The following is an 18,127-nucleotide window of genomic DNA, read 5'->3' on the forward strand; positions in this document are numbered from 1 at the left end:
TCACCATCACGCACACACCCTCGTCAAGGGACATTCACCATCACGCACACACCCTCGTCACGGGGCATTCACCATCACGCACACACCCTCGTCACGGGGCATTCACCACCACCCACACACCCTCGTCACGGGGCATTCACCATCACGCAGACACTCCCGTCAAGGGGCATTCACCATCGTGCACATACCCTCGTAGTGGTGGCTTTTGGCTTACCATCACACAAATACGGTCACTGCATTGCACGCTTTCAGATACGCTTCTGTGGCCGTCTGGAACGTTCTTCATTCCGGTAATAGGAGGCCACTGGGAGCTATGCACTTTTAAATCGATTTAAAACGTATTGATTTAGAGCTGCTTTTCGCGTTTAGTTTGTTGTCCTTCCCCCGCACCTCCAATCAGCACGGTTGGCTACGTACGGTGCGAAAGAAGTTATACGTACACACATACATCGTGTGGAAAGACTATACGTCCCGAAGCGTCAACTATTCTAAAGGTGTTATAAGACCACTGTTGTTAAGTTAAATGTGTTTGTGCGCCGCTACCAACGCAGCAGCATCACCCAACAATCGGTGTGGTTGGATCGAGTGTTGCCCCCTCGCACGCGGATGCTCCGGTTTCCTCCCACAAGTATCAACACCTCGTATTGGCTCAGAACATATTCATCTACGCGCCTCCGTGTTTGCGGATTACCCAGCGTGTGTGTGATGCGGGTTACAATAACGACACGACGATATAAACTCGATACACAACAATCCCCGATTGTTTCGCGAACAAAACTGTGCGTTAAGGGCCTACTGCATTGCCTGCCAGGTTCGTTATGCAATCCACGTGCTAACAGATTGGGTCCAGCAGCACGCTTTGTTTAATCCTGGAAAGGTGCACAGGTGGGGTCTAACATTGCACGTCCCGTGCAGTGCGGCGCATTCCTCGCAGCTTTCCACGCGACGAGGTTTTCACGACCAATATCCATAATAGAGGGGGTTGTTGGGGGGATTAGATCGCGTAAATATGAACGTGTCATTAAACCCACCACCACCACCCGACACAGCCTATTAGTCAGGTGTGCCACGTAAACAGAACGTGCCAGTTCGTGATTAGCTCAGCACGCCGCTTGTGTGTTGGGGAGTAAACCCACGACGTTCACACCCAGCAGCTCCGTACCTGGCAAACTAAAACGCGCGTGGAGTTTCGTCACTACACTTTGTGTACCGCCATATCCTGGCTAGCCACGGGATGGTGACGTCATCACGAAATCACCTTCAATTCACTTCCGTTAACGGAACTATTCAATAAATATATAATAGACGACGTTTCGGACAACGGCCCTTCTTCATAGCTCGTAAAGAAGTGGCATTGCCAGAAGTGTCGCCGATTATATTTGATCACAGAAATCGGGTAGCTTGACAGAGCATGGACACGTTTGTTTGAACTGTGACCGGTACTGCATATTGAAAATAAAATCAGGTTGATAATCACACAGTGAAGATCCTGGCGGCATTTTCTCAATTAATATACTCTTTATTATACGTGTTCATGTTTGTTTACATAATTTTTCACATTTGTCCTTAAACAGCCAAGTTAAAACAAATACAATGTAACTTAACGGCCTCCTCAAACACAACAGAGTCAACGTATGAACACAAGTGGTAAGATCTTAAAATGCCACTGAACATTGCACATGAACCAGCAACATCTTTAACACGTAGCCGGATATCGCGACCAACATTATCCATAATAAAGGTTATTTGGGGTTAGATCGCGTAAATATATAAATGTGTCGTGAACAGGCCACCACCCGACGCAGCCAACTGGTAAGGTTCGTCACGTAAACAAAAGGTGGCACTTAGTTTTGACTTCTTCATATTTCTGGCTGTCGCCTGATGCAGCTGGTTGTTGTAGCTACCAGCGAAACGTCGCACTGCTCACATTGCACACGTCGTGGGTTTACTCTCCAACATGCCCGTGTGCTGAACTCGGAACAAATTGGCACGTTTTATTTACATCACAGACCTCACTCATTGGCTGTGTCGGGTGGTGGTGGGTTAACGACACATTTATACTTACGCGATCTAACCCCAACCACGAAGACCTGCTGATGAAGCTGCAACATCAACAGTCTCTGACAGCTCACGGCGCTCACGTCGCCCTGGCTGCTGAGCGCGTTGCGAGGGTCGCGTTGCTCGAATCAAATTAGAAGCGGCAAAGGAGCAGCCCCGCAGATGCCTGCTGGCGGCACTGCTGGAGACACACGGCCTCGGAGGGCACTGAGGCCTACTCTCCCACGCTGACCACTACACACAAACCGCGGGCAACTGACGGCCCCCGAGTGGCCTTCAGTGCGGCCCCCGACAATACACGGGGAGTGAGAACACCACCACCCCATCACCTTCATCATCATCACCGTGCTGCTGTCAAACCCAGCAATGGCCCCTCGCACTGACGATGTCTTGTCGGCGACAGTGACCCCCCCCCCACCGCCCCCTCTGAAAATCAGTCAAGAACACTGCGGTACACCTTGGCAGAAGAGGCGGGGGTACCCACACTTCACCCCCACCCCCCACGCGTAACCTGACTGCGATGCAGCAATGTCGACCGCTGGGTGGACTTGGTCTGAACTGCCGCGCCGGGAGGCCGGAACCGGCGCCGTCTGGACCGCGACTGCGGTGTGCTCACGATGATTACACCACGGCAGGATGGCTTGGCAGTAGTGATCCCATATTGTTATCGCTCCGTCTCGTCGTTACTCGGCACGAGTCTGTGGGCCTCAATGCGAGTCTGTGGGTCTCTGTGTGAGTCTGTGGGTCTCTGTGCAAGTTTACAGGCCCCCATGTGAGTTTGTGGGTCTCTGTGTGAGTCTGTGGGTCCTGTGTGGGTCTGTGGGTCTCTGTGTGGGGTTGTGGGTCTCTGTGTGAGTCTGTGGGCCTCAGTGCGAGTCTGTGGGTCTCTGTGCGAGTCTGTGGGTCTCTGTGCGAGTCTATGGATCTCTGTGAGTCTACGGGTCTCTGTGTAAGTCTGTGGGCCTCAGTGCGAGTCTATGGGTCTCTGTGTGAGTCTATGGGTCTCTGTGTGAGTCTGTGGGTCCTGTGTGGGTCTGTGGGTCTCTGTGTGGGGTTGTGGGTCTCTGTGTGAGTCTGTGGGCCTCAGTGCGAGTCTGTGGGTCTCTGTGCGAGTCTGTGGGTCTCTGTGCGAGTCTATGGATCTCTGTGAGTCTACGGGTTTCTGTGTGAGTCTGTGGGCCTCAGTGCGAGTCTATGGGTCTCTGTGTGAGTCTATGGGTCTCTGTGTGAGTCTGTGGGTCTCTGTGTGAGTCTATGGGTCTCTGTGTGAGCCTATGGGTCTCTGTGTGAGTCTGTGGGTCTCTGTGCAAGTTTACAGGCCCCCATGTGAGTTTGTGGGTCTCTGTGTGAGTCTGTGGGTCCTGTGTGGGTCTGTGGGTCTCTGTGTGGGGTTGTGGGTCTCTGTGTGAGTCTGTGGGCCTCAGTGCGAGTCTGTGGGTCTCTGTGCGAGTCTGTGGGTCTCTGTGCGAGTCTATGGATCTCTGTGAGTCTACGGGTCTCTGTGTGAGTCTGTGGGCCTCAGTGCGAGTCTATGGGTCTCTGTGTGAGTCTATGGGTCTCTGTGTGAGTCTGTGGGTCTCTGTGTGAGTCTATGGGTCTCTGTGTGAGTCTATGGGTCTCTGTGTGAGTCTGTGGGTCTCTGTGCGAGTCTATGGGTCTCTGTGTGAGTCTATGGGTCTCTATGTGAGTCTGTGGGTCTCTGTGTGAGTCTATGGGTCTCTGTGTGAGTCTGTGGGTCTCTGTGTGAGTCTGTGGGTCTCTGTGCGAGTCTGTGGGTCTCTGTGCGAGTCTGTGGGTCTCTGTGCGAGTCTATGGGTCTCTGTGTGAGTCTGTGGGTCTCTGTGCAAGTTTACAGGCCCCCATGTGAGTTTGTGGGTCTCTGTGTGAGTCTGTGGGTCCTGTGTGGGTCTGTGGGTCTCTGTGTGGGTTTGTGGGTCTCTGTGTGAGTCTGTAGGCCTCAGTGCGAGTCTGTGGGTCTCTGTGCGAGTCTGTGGGTCTCTGTGCGAGTCTATGGGTCTCTGTGTGAGTCTATGGGTCTCTGTGTGAGTCTGTGGGTCTCTGTGTGAGTCTGTGGGTCTCTGTGCGAGTCTGTGGGTCTCTCTGCGAGTCTATGGGTCTCTGTGTGAGTCTATGGATCTCTGTGAGTCTACGGTTCTCTGTGTGAGTCTGTGGGCCTCAGTGCGAGTCTATGGGTCTCTGTGTGAGTCTATGGGTCTCTGTGTGAGTCTGTGGGTCTCTGTGTGAGTCTATGGGTCTCTGTGTGAGTCTATGGGTCTCTGTGTGAGTCTGTGGGTCGTTGTGTGAGTCTGTGGGCCTCTGTGCGAGTTTGTGGGTATCTGTGTGAGTCTGGGTGTCTGTACGAGTCTGTGGGCCTCTGTGCGAGTCTGTAGGCCTCTGTGTGAGTCTGGGTGTCTGTAGGAGTCTGTCGCCTCAGTACGAGTCTGTGGGCCTCTGTGCGAGTCTGTAGGCCTCTGTGTGAGTCTGGGTGTCTGTAGGAGTCTGTCGCCTCAGTGCGAGTCTGTGGGCCTATGTGCGAGTATGTGGGCCTCTGTGCGAGTCTGTAGGCCTCTGTGTGAGTCTGGGTGTCTGTAGGAGTCTGTCGCCTCAGTGCGAGTCTGTGGGCCTATGTGCGAGTATGTGGGCCTCTGTGCGAGTCTGTAGGCCTCTGTGTGAGTCTGGGTGTCTGTAGGAGTCTGTCGCCTCAGTGCGAGTCTGTGGGCCTATGTGCGAGTATGTGGGCCTCTGTGCGAGTCTGTGGGCCTCTGTGTGAGTCTGGGTGTCTGTACGAGTCTGTGAGCCTCAGTGCGAGTCTGTGGGCCTCTGTGTGAGTCTGGGTGTCTGTACGAGTCTGTGGGTCTCTGTGTGAATCTGTGGGTCTATGTGCGAGTTTACGGGCCCCCATGTGAGTCTGTGGGTCTCTGTGTGAGTCTGTGGGTCCTGTGTGAGTCTGTGGGCCTCTGTGTGGGTCTGTGGGCCTCTGTGTGAGTCTGTGGGCGTCAGTGCGAGTCTATGGGTCTATGTGTGAGTCTATGGATCTCTGTGAGTCTACGGGTCTCTAAAATCCCATGGGTTTCTACGCGAGTCGTCTACATGCCGCGAAGGGATGGCTACCGCTGGGGGCTCCCCTTGACGAGACTGCAGCAGGGCAGTGTAGCGGGTCGCGATGATGCGATGATGAGATGATGGATGAGATGATGAGATGATGGATGATGAGACGATGCGATGAGGCAAGGCGCTTCGAGTTCCCGGCGTGGGGCATCTGAGCCGAACGCGCTCCCTTACCCGTCGACACTCGGCACACGGCACGGGCACCACAACAACAGCAGCAGCAGCAACAACAACAAACGGCCCCACGTCGCCTCCCGACGCCTTCACGCGTACGTGAAGTCGAGCGGCGCGAGCAGCGGCTGGCCGAGCGAGCGCGCGCCGGCCGGCACGGGGACGTAGCCCAGCAGCGCCATGGCCCCGCGGCAGTTCTCCTCCACGTGGCGCACCTGCTGCACGGCCAGGCGCGTCCTCCACTCGCCCAGCGCCGCCCTCGCGTCCATGGAGCCCACGCGGAACGGGTCGCCGCCCCCCGCCGCCGAGGAGCGGTTGCCTCCTCCTCCTCCGCCGACCATCCGGAGCACGAAGTCGCCGAGCGCCGGCTCGGGGCGCAGGCCCGCGAAGGCGTGCATGGCGCCCAGCGAGCGCAGCGGGGAGCGCACCACGTCCTCGTAGCGCACCAGCATGTAGCGGCCGCGCAGCCACGGCGGAGACGCCAGCGCCGCCCCCACGGCGCGCTCCGTCGACGCGCAGATCGGCCCCATGGCGGCGAGGGCGTTGAGCTCGCTGGGGTGCGAGGGGCCGCCCGGCGCGCGGCGCTCGCGGCCCGACGACCCTGGCGGCGGCGGCGGCGCCGGGTCGGCGTCGTCGGGCGCGCCGAGCGGGTGGTGGGAGCGCCGCAGGAGGTGGTGGTGGTGCTGGGACTTGTCACGCCGCAGCGAGCGCACCACCTGGAGGCTTTCGCGGATGAGGCCGTGCTTGGACTTGAGACGGGAGCTGGCCACCGCGCGCGGGTCTCGGACCAGGTGGATCACCTGGGGGGCCCGCGGGGGGGGGTGGGGACGTGTTGGAAGAGGGGGGTGCGACAGACGTTATAACGCAAAGACAAAGGTCCCCGTGTAGCCTTGACAGACTGTTGGGGCAAGTGCTGTTTGCGAGCACCTATACAGGCCGGCACGGCGCACGAGGGGTCGGGTGGCCAGCACCACCATAGACCGCCTTTGTCTCCCCAGTGGCGATGTTTACTACACAACGCACCAGGTACTCATTTGAGGCTAAGTCGATCTAGGGGAGGCCCAGGACCGGTTCAGATAATCGTCACTGGTGTTGGCCGTGAGCAGGAATCGAAACATTCTGGAACCTCCACACCTTGGGAAGTTTCTAGCTCAAGAATGCCGTCTGTGTATGTACGTTGAACTTCTTTCACACCGTACGTAGCCAATAGTGCTAATCGGAGGTACGGGGAAAAGACAACAATCTAAATACAAAAATCAGTTCTAGAGAAATGAGTTTGTCAATCTAGATGATTAAAAAGTGCATAGTTCCAGCGGTGTCCTAATATCGGAAGGAAGAGCGTTCCAGACGGCCGCAGAAGCGCACCTGAAAGCGCGCGGTGCCGTGACCACCTTCGTTCGGTGCTGCGAGGATGGCCCGGAGTTTCGCCTGATGATTGTTTACGCCCCTTGACGAGATCAGCGAGGTATTGCGGCCCATCTGTGGCTCGCACTTTGTGTGTAACGAGTGCGACCTCGGCACCCCGACGCCAAGAATGCAGCTCGGCGAGCATGAACACAATAACATCTGAGATGTGCCTCTCTCTCTCTCTCACTCGCGCAGCGCATGAACACTGCCATCCAGCCTGCGTGGTGCGTGTCCTGCTCTCCGCCTGCCGGTCACACCTCTCCGTCTCTCTGCCTCCCTGCCGAGCCTCCCTCCTCCCTCCACCATCACGCGGCGATGGCGCTCGCAGCAGTAAACCCTCGACACGCGCGCCACCGCCTGCGCAGAGGAGCGCCGCCCATCAACTCCGCGCGGCCGCCCACGAGCGCGGCAGCGCGGCTGGCGGCACGGCGCTCGACGCCGATTCATCATGGCCGCGCGGAGACAAATGTGCCCGTGTAGCCGAGACAGGCTGGCGGGGCAAGTGTGGAACGACGCGCACAAGGCGGGGGTGGTGGGGAGGGGGTAGCGCCACGGCCGGCCGGCTCGCCGCCTTTGCCCACCACACCCAGGGGGCCCTTCCCAGGCAGCGCGCTCGGTCCATCATCGGCACCGTGCACCGCCGTCTCCTGCGGTGAAGTCCGACGCAGCAACGGCACCGCTGCCGCATCTCGCTACAAATGATTCCCTGCCGTCACCCGAACACGGCTGCCAATCCCCGCAGGTGACAAACCCACCTGATGAAACCTGGACAGGTGGCAACCCCAACAGATGAAACCTGGACAGGTGATACACCTACTGGCCAGCCACCCGTGTCTCCCCCAGAGCCCCACGTGTGAACGCGCTGCGCCCGAAACTGAGCTGACTTTGGGAAGCCCACGACCCGTTGGGGATCACCTGCCACTCACACTGTGTTCGCTGTGGGGAGCGGTGGTGCAGTGGTTAGCGCGATGCGCTACGAACCCAGCCACCCGAGTTTCAATTCCAGCCCACGGCCATGTCCAGTGACGATCTGGGGCCTCCCATATGTCGACACAGGCTCAAATTATTAAATGGTGCGGTGTGTGAACATCGCCACTGGGGAGAAAAAGGCGGCCTGGCGTGGTGCTGGTCACACACCCCCTCGTGTGCCGTGCCGGCCTTCATTAGGTGCTCGCTAACAGCACTTGCCCCAACAGACTGTTGAGGCTATACAGGGCGATCTTCGTCTTTTTTCCTGTGACTGGCAATCAAAGCCAGATGGCTGCAGTATGTAGTGCACTGCGCTAACCACTCTGTCCCACCACTCCCGACAAACACACGCATCTCCCCTGAGCACGGTCCGCTACGTACGGTGCGACAGAAGTTCAACATACGTACACACACACACGCAGTGTAAATAGTCAAATTAACGTTCGAGTTGCATGTTTATATTAGTTTACACCAGATGAGAACTCGCTTAAGAGACCGGGACGAGTCCGATTTGCAACGGTGACCTGGCGCATTCGCCTGCTGCCAGTAAGGTGCAATGGTTGATCGTGCTCCTGCTGCTGCTGCTGATGCTGCTGCTGCTGCTGATGCTGCTGCTGCTCCTGCTGCTGTGTAACGTCCCAATTGAGTGGTTTGCGGTGTCAATTTTCGAACTTGCCAAACTTCGGACCCCTGACGCCGGCACACAACGGCCTCTTCCTGCGAGTGGCATCGAGGGTGGTGGGGGGGGTGACGCTCCAGCAGCCAGGCAGGTGGCAGGCAGTGAGAGTGATCATGCCGTCTCGTCCGGCCGGCGCATTGCGACCGGACTGCTGCTTGAGACGGGCAGCGCGAGTGGCTGTGGCCGTCTCCAAGCCAAATGTCGCACCGACTTTTGCTTCACTAAAAACTGAACTAGAAACTTTATTTATTTATTTTGCCAGGCAAGGCCCACTGAGCTGTACAGCTCTTTTTGCAGAAGCGACCTGGCTGTCGCAAATGGTCGCTCAACGAAGGGGGCTTATCATCGCCACCACGTGGACATTTACAGCAGCCAAATACTCTGAACGCGTGATGTTGATTCTAAATGTGGAGGGGAAAAGCGGAGGACCCGGAGAAAACTCCACGCGACCACGTGGAGGGAGACACCGCAAACTCCAAATTGACAGCAGGCGTCAGAATCGGGATCGAACCCACGACCTCCTGTGTACCAGTCGAGAAAGTTAACATCTCACAGGCACCGTGGCGCCCACGGGGGTGGCATCTCGTTTATCGTTTACGACGTTCGCACCTCCACGCCGTCGCACGAAAAGTCTTAGCCCGCGCCAGCGGCCGAGGCGTGTGCGTGGACACCGCGTGCGGAGACTTTGAACGCACTTCGCGCTGAGGGCTCAATGCGGCCTTAACGGCTCAATAAAAAAGACCGGTGACCAAAATGCATTGTTGTACTGCACTTCAACGCCGCAGCTATGCCCTCTCGAAGCTGGAACATGGCGAATTAGGTTTTAATAACACCGTTTTCGATGTATTTTAGTTTAACAGATCGTATCACAGATGGCTCAGCAGGATTGAGTGCTTGACGGAAGATCACGTCCATACAAACAGGTGCTACAGGCTGCAGTTACAGCCTGTTGCAGCAAGAGCTACTCTTGTACTGTACCCCTATGCTCCCACGCTATGCGCTGCACCTTGATGAGACACTGCACTCACCTTCTGAGCTCACCACTCACCCCGCGTAGCCTGAACAGACTGTTGGGGCAAGTGCTGCTAGTGAGAAGCACCTGTGAAGGCCGGCACGGCACACGCGCGGCCGCCTTTGTCTTCTTAGTATTGATGTTTACACACCGCACGAGGTACTCATTTGAGCCTGAGTCCATCTAAGGGAGGCTCAGGATCGGTTCAGATGATTGTCACTGGAGTTGGTAACCGTGACAACGCATTCACTCACGCACACGTCGCTTCGCACTCATCCCATCCCACACATCCCACCCCATACATCCCACACATCACATCCCACTCATCCCACACATCCCACACACATCACATCGCACACATCCCACTCATCCCATCCCACACATCACACTCATCACACACATCCCACCCCACACACCCCACCCCACACATCCCATCCCAAGGGCCCGACCTTGAGGTTGAGCGAGGGGTCCTGGAGGAGCGGCGCGAGCAGCTCGAGGTCGAAGATGCGCACCCCCTTGACGACGACGAGCGGCAGGCGGCGGCAGCGCGCCTCCACGTGGGCGAGCGGCCGCGGGGGGCAGAGGCGCGAGCACGCGCGCTCGTCCACCAGCGCCGCCACCCCCCCGCGGGGCCGCGCCAGCGCCGGGCACAGCGGCGGGGAGCAGAGCGCGCGGTTGAGCGGCGAGCGGAAGATGTCGCGACTCGTCATGTTCTGCCCGTTGCCGTACAGGTTGAACACCTGGGGGGGGGGGGGGGGGTTGGAGTGGGTGAGTTGGGGCGGGTGGTAGTGTAGCAGGTCACAGCAACACACTCACCCGCTCACTCACTGACCCGCTCACTCACTCACCCTCTCACTCACTCACCCGCTCACTCACCCACCTACTCACCCACCCTCTCACTCCATTCGCCCACCCACTCACCTTCCCACTCATCCATATACCTACTCACTTTCCCGCTCACTCTGCCACTCACCCTCCCACTCACCACACTGTGGTGAGTGGGAAGATTCTGGAGCGCAATGAATTCTTCAAAAACGCCCACGAATAAGGAGAAAGCGGCTCTGCGAGTCGTGGGGGGGATTGAGGGCAGGGGTGGGGGGGGGCGTTATTTGACCATACTTCACCACGCTGGTCAGTGTGGGGGGGGGGGAGCGTAGTGGTTGAAGGATTGCTCGGTGGTACGACCGCCGATGTTGGCACGCGGCCGCGACGCCGCGATTGTGGTCCCCCACCGCAGCCTGTGACCGCCGTTGTTACCCTCGGTGGCTAGGAGATGTTAACTACCTCGCCTGGTATGCAGGAGGTCGTGGGTTCGATCCCGACCCTGACGCCTGCTGCTATATATTTGGAATTTGTGGTGTCTCTCTCCCCGTGGTGGCGTGGATTTTTCTCTGGGTCCTCCGGTTTCCCCCCCTCCACATTTAGAATCAACGTCACGCGTTCAGATTATTTGTCTGCTATGAATGTCCACGCGATTCCACATCATGTGTGATGGGCAGGTCGCTTCTAAAACAAGAGCTGTGTTGCTCAGTGGGCCTTGTCTGGTAATTTTTTTTATAGAATTGTCCAGACTCAAGACCTGCTTAGCTTCTAAGGTCTGACACGGTTCGGTGTAGTAATCCACAGTGGATCTTTAATAAAATAGTTCAAGTGGCCATGGGGTCCTGGAGGCAGGGTGCTGGCTCGCCAGGCAACTGCTAAAATTCTGGGATGCGATTCTGGGGTTCGTCCGCCTGCAATTGCAGCGGGTTGTCAAGGGCGATGCCTTCATTGTCGCAGCCCATTCACACGAAAAAAGAGATCTCCTGCATACCAGGCAAGGTAGCTAACATCTCATAGCCACCGCGGCGCCAAATGATCCATAAGCACGCATCGTTACCTGGTTGAAAGTCTTCAAATAGAAGCGGCATGTAGCAGGGCCTGCTTGAGAAAAAAAAACAGTCCTTCGGCTTTTCTGAACAAAGAAGTAAAATTAATATAAGTATTATCGGGTGTAAAGGCAATTTAAGATTATTATTTTTTCTCAAAAAAGTTTGACCAACTGGAAAATACTTCACGTGGCTTCTGCCGTAACAAAGTTGCTGCGGCGGTAAAGTTAAATGGCGCGTCTCATGGCAAAACGTCGCCTTCACAGAGCCGAGATGAGCGAGAGACGAGCCACGGCCTTGACTGACGACGCCTGCTCTTGCCGATTTGTAATCCCAACGACTCGCGCGACGAGCTCGCTCCATACACCTCTCTTGTGGGCCTCTTTCTTTTACTCAGGAAGCAGGAAAGGGAAAACATACATCGGAAACATTTTCCCTGAGGGGCGGCTTCCCTCTCTGGGTCAGTAGTGGCCAATAGGTCTGCCACAAGTCCCGGCTTTTAGTCCAGGTCAGCCCGGAAATTGGCAGGGCGGTGTTTGGGTTGGCAGCAGGAATTGATTTGCACCCAAATCTCGTGGTGCCGGTGCTGCTGCTAAGTTGAACATCACAGATTTCGTGCCGACTGAGAGATACTGTACGTCCACATGTGGACTACAGTGGATAAGGTGGCATCCCTGCCGCTCACTCACCCACCCACTCATTAAGTCACCCACACACTCACCCACCCACTCATTAAGTCATCTACTCGCTCACCCACTCGCTCATTCAGCCATCTGCTCACTCACCCACTCATCCAGTCACCCACACACTCACCCACCCATTCATTCAGTCATCTACTCATTCACCCACTCATTCAGTCACCCACTTACGCATTTAGTTACCCACTCACCCATTCTGTCGCTCACACACTCACCCACCCATTCACTCATTAGGTCACCCACTCATTAGGTCAACCACTCACTCATTCAGGCACCCACTTACCCACTCACCAACTCATTAATGTCCTCATTTGTTTTCCAAGTCACTCAGTAATTCACCCACTTATTCACCCACTGGGCTAATCACATGTCCGGGAACTGGCATCTGTGTCGTGGTGGTAGGCATTGGTTTGTACCGAGATCTGGAGTAAGTTAACGTTACACATTTGTAAGCAAACACGGTTTCCGTAGTTTCAGAGGTGCGGCGAAACCACAGGCAGCCAGAACCGGGAGCTACCAACAATTGCCCGAGCTCTGCGGTCCTACATTGGGACATTTGGTCAACTCCAATAGCTTGGGGGGGGGGGGGGACTGGAGCACCCAGAGGAAACGCGCGCGTGCGAGAGCAGCGACGCTGCATCCTCGTGCAGATGGAGCAGATGGAGCCCACGGCTTCTCTACCTCCTCCTCCTGCTGCAGGCGAGCCAGGGTACGGCGCCTCCTCGACCCCAACCAAGAAGGGAGTTTGACTCCACGCGGGGGCGCGCGATCCGCCAGCCCCTGTCACTGCCTACACAGCGCCGGGTAGCGAGCGCCACGTGGGTAGCCACCACCAACAACTCCGCGGCCACCACCACCACCGCTGCCACCACCACCACCGCTGCCACCACCACCACCGCTGCCACCACCACCACCGCTGCCACCACCACCACCGCCGCCACCACCACCACCGCTGCCACCACCACCACCGCTGCCACCACCACCACCGCTGCCACCACCACCACCGCCGTCACCACCACAGCCACCACCGCCACCACCGCCACCACCACCGCCGTCACCACCACCGCCACCACCACCGCCGTCACCACCGTCACCACCACCACCATCGTCACCACCACCGCCCGGCTACACCCACCATGGAGCTGCGCTCAGCCAAGCCCCAGGACGCCGCTATCTCTCGTCAACAACCTCCTCGCGCGGTCTTCGCGTGGGGAGTTGATACATTTGAAAAGAGGACACCCCAGAAGATAGTGTGTGACCTGCAGTGTGGTGAGTGGGTGGCTGAGTGTGTGGGTGAGTGTGGTGGCTGAGTGAGTGAGTGTGTGGGTGAGTATGTGGGTGAGTGTGTGGCTGAGTGGGTGGGTGAGTGTGTGGGTGAGTGTGTGGCTGAGTGGGTGAGTGTGTGGGTGAGTGTGTGGCTGAGTGTGTGGCTGAGTGTGTGGGTGAGTATGTTGCTGTCCATGTCCCTTCGCCGAGGTCGCACCACCGCCGCCTGAACCCGTCCAGTGGAATGTTGATGATGATGATGGTGGCGAGGGGCGGACTCTGCCTTATCTCGCGTGACGCACGCTCCCACACGACCCGCTGCTATTTTTTGCTCCGCGATAGCGCGGACTGCGGACACAGAAAATACCCCGCGCCTTCTCGAGCCCTCTTCTTGTTTCGTTCGCCATTTGAAACGCGACCGGCAAGTGATTGTTTCTAGTCATAATAATTATTATTGTTATTTTTCGTTCCAAGCCCAGTAAGCATGGCACGTGGGGGCCCAACTTGTGGCACGTGGTTGGAATCGTTGGCCCGACGTTGGCTGGGATGTCGAGTCTGGTTCTCCACTCGCGATTCCATCGGGAGGTTCTGGATGCACAGCGGGTTCAACTAAACACGTAAACTACTTTTTATTTTACCAGGTAAGGCCCATTGAGCTAATTAGCTTTTTGTTTCAGAAGCGACCTGGCTATCACGAATGCCAGCTCAGCGAGGTGGCTTATCGCGTGCACATTTATTGCAGCCACATACTCGCGTGACGTCGGTTCTCAACGTGGAGGGGAAAGCCGGAGGACTCGGAGAGAAATCCACGCGAGCATGGGGAGAGAGAGACACGCAAACTCCAAATAGACAGCAGCAGGTATCGTCAGGGTCGAACCCTCGACCTCCTGCATACCAGGCGAGGGAGTTAACGTCTCCTTGCCACCGTGGCACCCCATGGATATTGGGGCAGCGGTCGGTCATGTGATGAACACATTCACGATGGCCAGGGCGACTCTTTCATTCACTCATTCCCCACGCGTGAAGGAAACAGCCGCAGCTGCTGTGAGTTATTCTAACGCGAGCAAGCGCAGCTTTCTGTGCATTGACAAGTGGATCAAATGTACCGTGAACATCGTCATCAGCAGCCATGGTCAATCAACTGCTGGATGGATGCATCCCCAATCAGCCGCTACCACTCACAGCCCTAGGAGCTGCTCACCCTAGGAGTGTGCTCACCCTAGGAGCTGCTCACCCTAGGAGGTGCTCACCCTGTGAGGGTGCTCACCCTAGGAGGAGCTCACCCTAGGAGGTGCTCACCCTGTGAGCGTGCCCGCTATGGCTTGTTGGGAGCGGTGGTGTAGCGGTTAGCGCTACGCTGCATTAGGAACCCGGCGACCCAAGTTCGATTCACGCTCACGGTCAAAATCAGTGACGAACATCTGAACCGGTTCTGGGCCTCCTCTAGGTAAACTCAGCCTTAAACGAGTACCTGATGCGATGTGTAAAGGCGGCCGGACGTGGTGCTGACCACCCCACCCCCTCGTGTGCCGTACCGGTCTCCATCGGTGCTGTCTAACAGCACTTGCCCCAACAGTCTATTAACACAAATCTACATGGGGAATCTTTGTCTCTTGCAATGGCTTAGCTGGCGTGACCAACTGGTGATTGATGTTGTGTGCGTGGGTGCGCACGTGTCCCCAGACACTGGCTGCTGACAGAGATCTGCATTAGAATAGGAATAGACACAGAGTCATATATATATGCACCAGGGTATATATACATAGTCTAATGAAATAGCAAAACCTGCCGTGTATAGACTATTTAGACTGTTGGGGCACTGTACAAGTACAGCCCTTTCATCAATCCACTGCTGGATGAGGGCACGTCCACGCCGCGAGCGGGTCGTGGGGGTCATTCGGCCATACTTCACCACAACGCTCAGCGAGGGTTAGCAAAGAGCCAGGGACGTTCACCGACGTTGGAGCATAGAAGCCCAGTACAACAATGGTGTTGTGCCCCCCCCCCGGCACGGCCTCTAACCTGACCCCGACAGCGGCGCAATGCATGGCGGTCGCCCATCCAAGCACTATCCAGGCTCAACGCTGCTTAGCTGTCGAGGTCTGGCGTCATAGACATTCGTTGTTAGTGAGCACGAATTATAAATAGTAATTTGTAATATACACAGACACAATAAATGCCGTCTCTAATATGAGGCCTGCTTTAGTCGATGATGTTGATGATGATCAGACTGCTGTTGTTGCTGTTATCAACGCTGACAATACTTGGCTGATGATGACAGCTAACGCTGCTGATGATGCTGATGACATCAATGCAGTTGACGCTGTCGAATCTGATGCGACTGCTGCTGCTGATGATCATGGTGGTGGTGGTGCCCAAATTATCCAAAAAGACAAAAGATCGCCCCGCATAGGCTGAACAGACTGCTCGGGCAAGTGCAGTTCGCGAGTCGCATCACCGATGTCCGAGGTCATCCGCCCGCTCACCTGCATGTCACACCTGAAGAGGGAGTTGAGCATATCCCGCGACGCCCCCTGCAGGACCCTGGCGTCGCCCGGGTAGAGCGCCTGCCACACGTGCCACAGGGGCTCGAAGAGGTAGAAGACGCCCGGGTGCTGATTAAACAGCTCCCCGACGAACGACGAGCCCGACCGCCACGTGGTGAGGATGAACAGCTGGGCGCGCGGCGTCCTCGGCTCGCTCCGCTCCGCCGCGGGGCTCCTCCTCCTCGTCTCCTGCTGCTTCCCGTCGCCCTCCGACGCGTCGCCGCCCGGGACGGCCGCGCCGCCACCGATCTCGTCGGTGTCCGCGGCGAGTCGCGCCTCCGCTGAAGGTTTCCAAGGCTCGATGCCTCGGACTCTCTTGCCGCCACTGCTGCTGCCGCTGCGGCTGCTGCTGCTGGCACAGTCCAGGCCGATGGCTTGCCTGATGTCCAGCACGTTGGCCACTGCCACCAACAGGGCGCACGTGTACGCAGTCCACAGCGCTAGGGTTTTGAGTCGGACCCTCATGTTGATTCACTCGTGAGAGAGATGGCGTCGCATGGGGAGGGGGGTATACAGTTGACGGTGATGGCTCGACGATGTGGCGTGGAGAATAGATGATGATGATGTGTTATAGATGATGATGGTCTGTTATAGATGATGGTGATGATGATGTGTTATGGATAATGATGATGGTGGTCTGTTATAGATGATGATGATGCTCGCGATGATGATGATGATGCTCACGATGATGCTATCTCTGCTGTTACAACTCTGGCTCTCAACGATCCCCACACGCAGCTCGCTCTTTCTCTATCTCTCTCTTCCTCTCTGTGTGTGTCTCTCTCTCTCTGTGTGTCTCTCCCTCTCTCTGTGTGTCTCTCCCTCCCTCTCTCTATCTCTCTCGCGCTCTTAAACAATGTTTAGCTCCCCGGGCCGGGGCAGACACGAACGTCACTCGCTCAATAAAATCCCAAACGGCGGTGCTCCATCACGAGACGCGACTCCCGAAGCGAGGCCAGACACCATAGCCCGCTCTTCTCTCCTCCGCAGCGGTCCACAGACGAGTTGGTTGTTTTCCTGTTGCTGCTGTTGCTGCTGTTGCTGCTGCTGTTGCTGCTGCTGTTATTGTTGCTACTGTTGCTGCTGCTGTTGTTGCTGCTGTTGTTGTTGCTGATGTTGCTGTTGTTGTTGCTGATGTTGCTGTTGCTGCTGCTTCGTGCGCATTCTTGATGGCGGGTAACGGGGCGAGGAGCGGGCCGCCTGCTGTCTGCTCGGCGTTCACATCCACCGTGTGCCCGGAATATTAAAGAGAAACCAAGCGAACGCCTTTCCCATTGAGAATAGCAAATGCGCATTCGCTGGTGTGTGTTGTTGTCGTCGTCGTCGTGTGTTGCTGCGTTTGTTGCTGTGCTTAGTTGGTAGCTTCGCAATAACACGAAAGGCTGCGGCCAGCGGTGACAAGTCGCAGACCCGTAGCGGATTCCTGCCCATGCATTCAGGGCGCTGTCGTAGCGCAGATTGCATCACTCCTCGCACGCACGCGCAGGCACGCGCGCGCACGTGACACGTATGTGCAGTAGCGCGTGTGTGTGTCTGTGTGTCTGTGCGTACGTGTGTGTGTCTGTGCGTACGTGTGTGTGTGTACGTGTGTGTGTCTGTGTGTCTGTGCGTGTGTGTGTACGTGTGTGTGTACGTGTGTGTGTCTGTGTGTACGTGTGTTTGTCCGTGCGTACGTGTGTGTCTGTGCGTACGTGTGTGTACGTGTGTGTGCGTACGTGTGTGTGTCCGTGCGTACGTGTGTGTGTACGTGTGTGTACGTGTGTGTGTCCGTGCGTACGTGTGTGTGTACGTGTGTGCACGTGTGTGTGCGTACGTGTGTGTGTCCGTGCGTACGTGTGTGTGTACGTGTGTGTACGTGTGTGTGTCCGTGCGTACGTGTGTGTGTGTACGTGTGTGTACGTGTGTGTGCGTACGTGTGTGTACGTGTGTGTGTGTACGTGTGTGTGTACGTGTGTGTGTCTGTGCGTACGTGTGTGTGTGTACGTGTGTGTACGTGTGTGTGTTTCCGTATGTACGCGTGTGTACGTGTGTTTTGCGTACGTGTGTGTGTGTACGTGTGTGCGTGTGTGTGTGTGCTCGTCAGGCTCGGAGCGGGCGCGTGCAGTGTGCGTGGTGGTGATTCACGTCGCAGCTTGTGGCAGCTTCTGTGAGCCCGCAGCTCTCACACGCTGATCGTAGTCGCTGTGTGTCTCTGTGTGTGTCTCTGTGTGTGCGGTGTCTCTCTCTGTGCGTGTCTCTGCGTGTGTCTCTGTGTGTGTCTCTGTGTGTGTCTCTCTCTGTGCGTGTCTCTGTGTGTGTCTCTGTGTGTGCGGTGTCTCTCTCTGTGCGTGTCTCTGTGTGTGTCT

The 18,127-nt window shown here is 56.7% G+C and overlaps 1 protein-coding gene across 1 annotated transcript; it reads right to left on the bottom strand.

The window, feature by feature from the left end:
* Window positions 1-1,508: 1,508 nt before the first annotated feature.
* On the bottom strand, window positions 1,509-17,340 carry LOC144948963 (carbohydrate sulfotransferase 2-like). Its single transcript, XM_078878745.1, has 3 exons — window positions 15,723-17,340; window positions 9,854-10,144; window positions 1,509-6,137 (listed from the first exon to the last, which is right to left on the bottom strand). The coding sequence occupies exons 1-3, from the start codon at window positions 16,245-16,247 to the stop codon at window positions 5,430-5,432; spliced, it is 1,524 nt and encodes a 507-aa protein (XP_078734871.1). The 5' UTR covers window positions 16,248-17,340; the 3' UTR covers window positions 1,509-5,429.
* Between the last annotated feature and the right edge of the window lie 787 nt (window positions 17,341-18,127).

Source organism: Lampetra fluviatilis, chromosome 51 (genome assembly GCF_964198595.1).
Source record: "Lampetra fluviatilis chromosome 51, kcLamFluv1.1, whole genome shotgun sequence".
NCBI lineage: Eukaryota > Metazoa > Chordata > Hyperoartia > Petromyzontiformes > Petromyzontidae > Lampetra > Lampetra fluviatilis.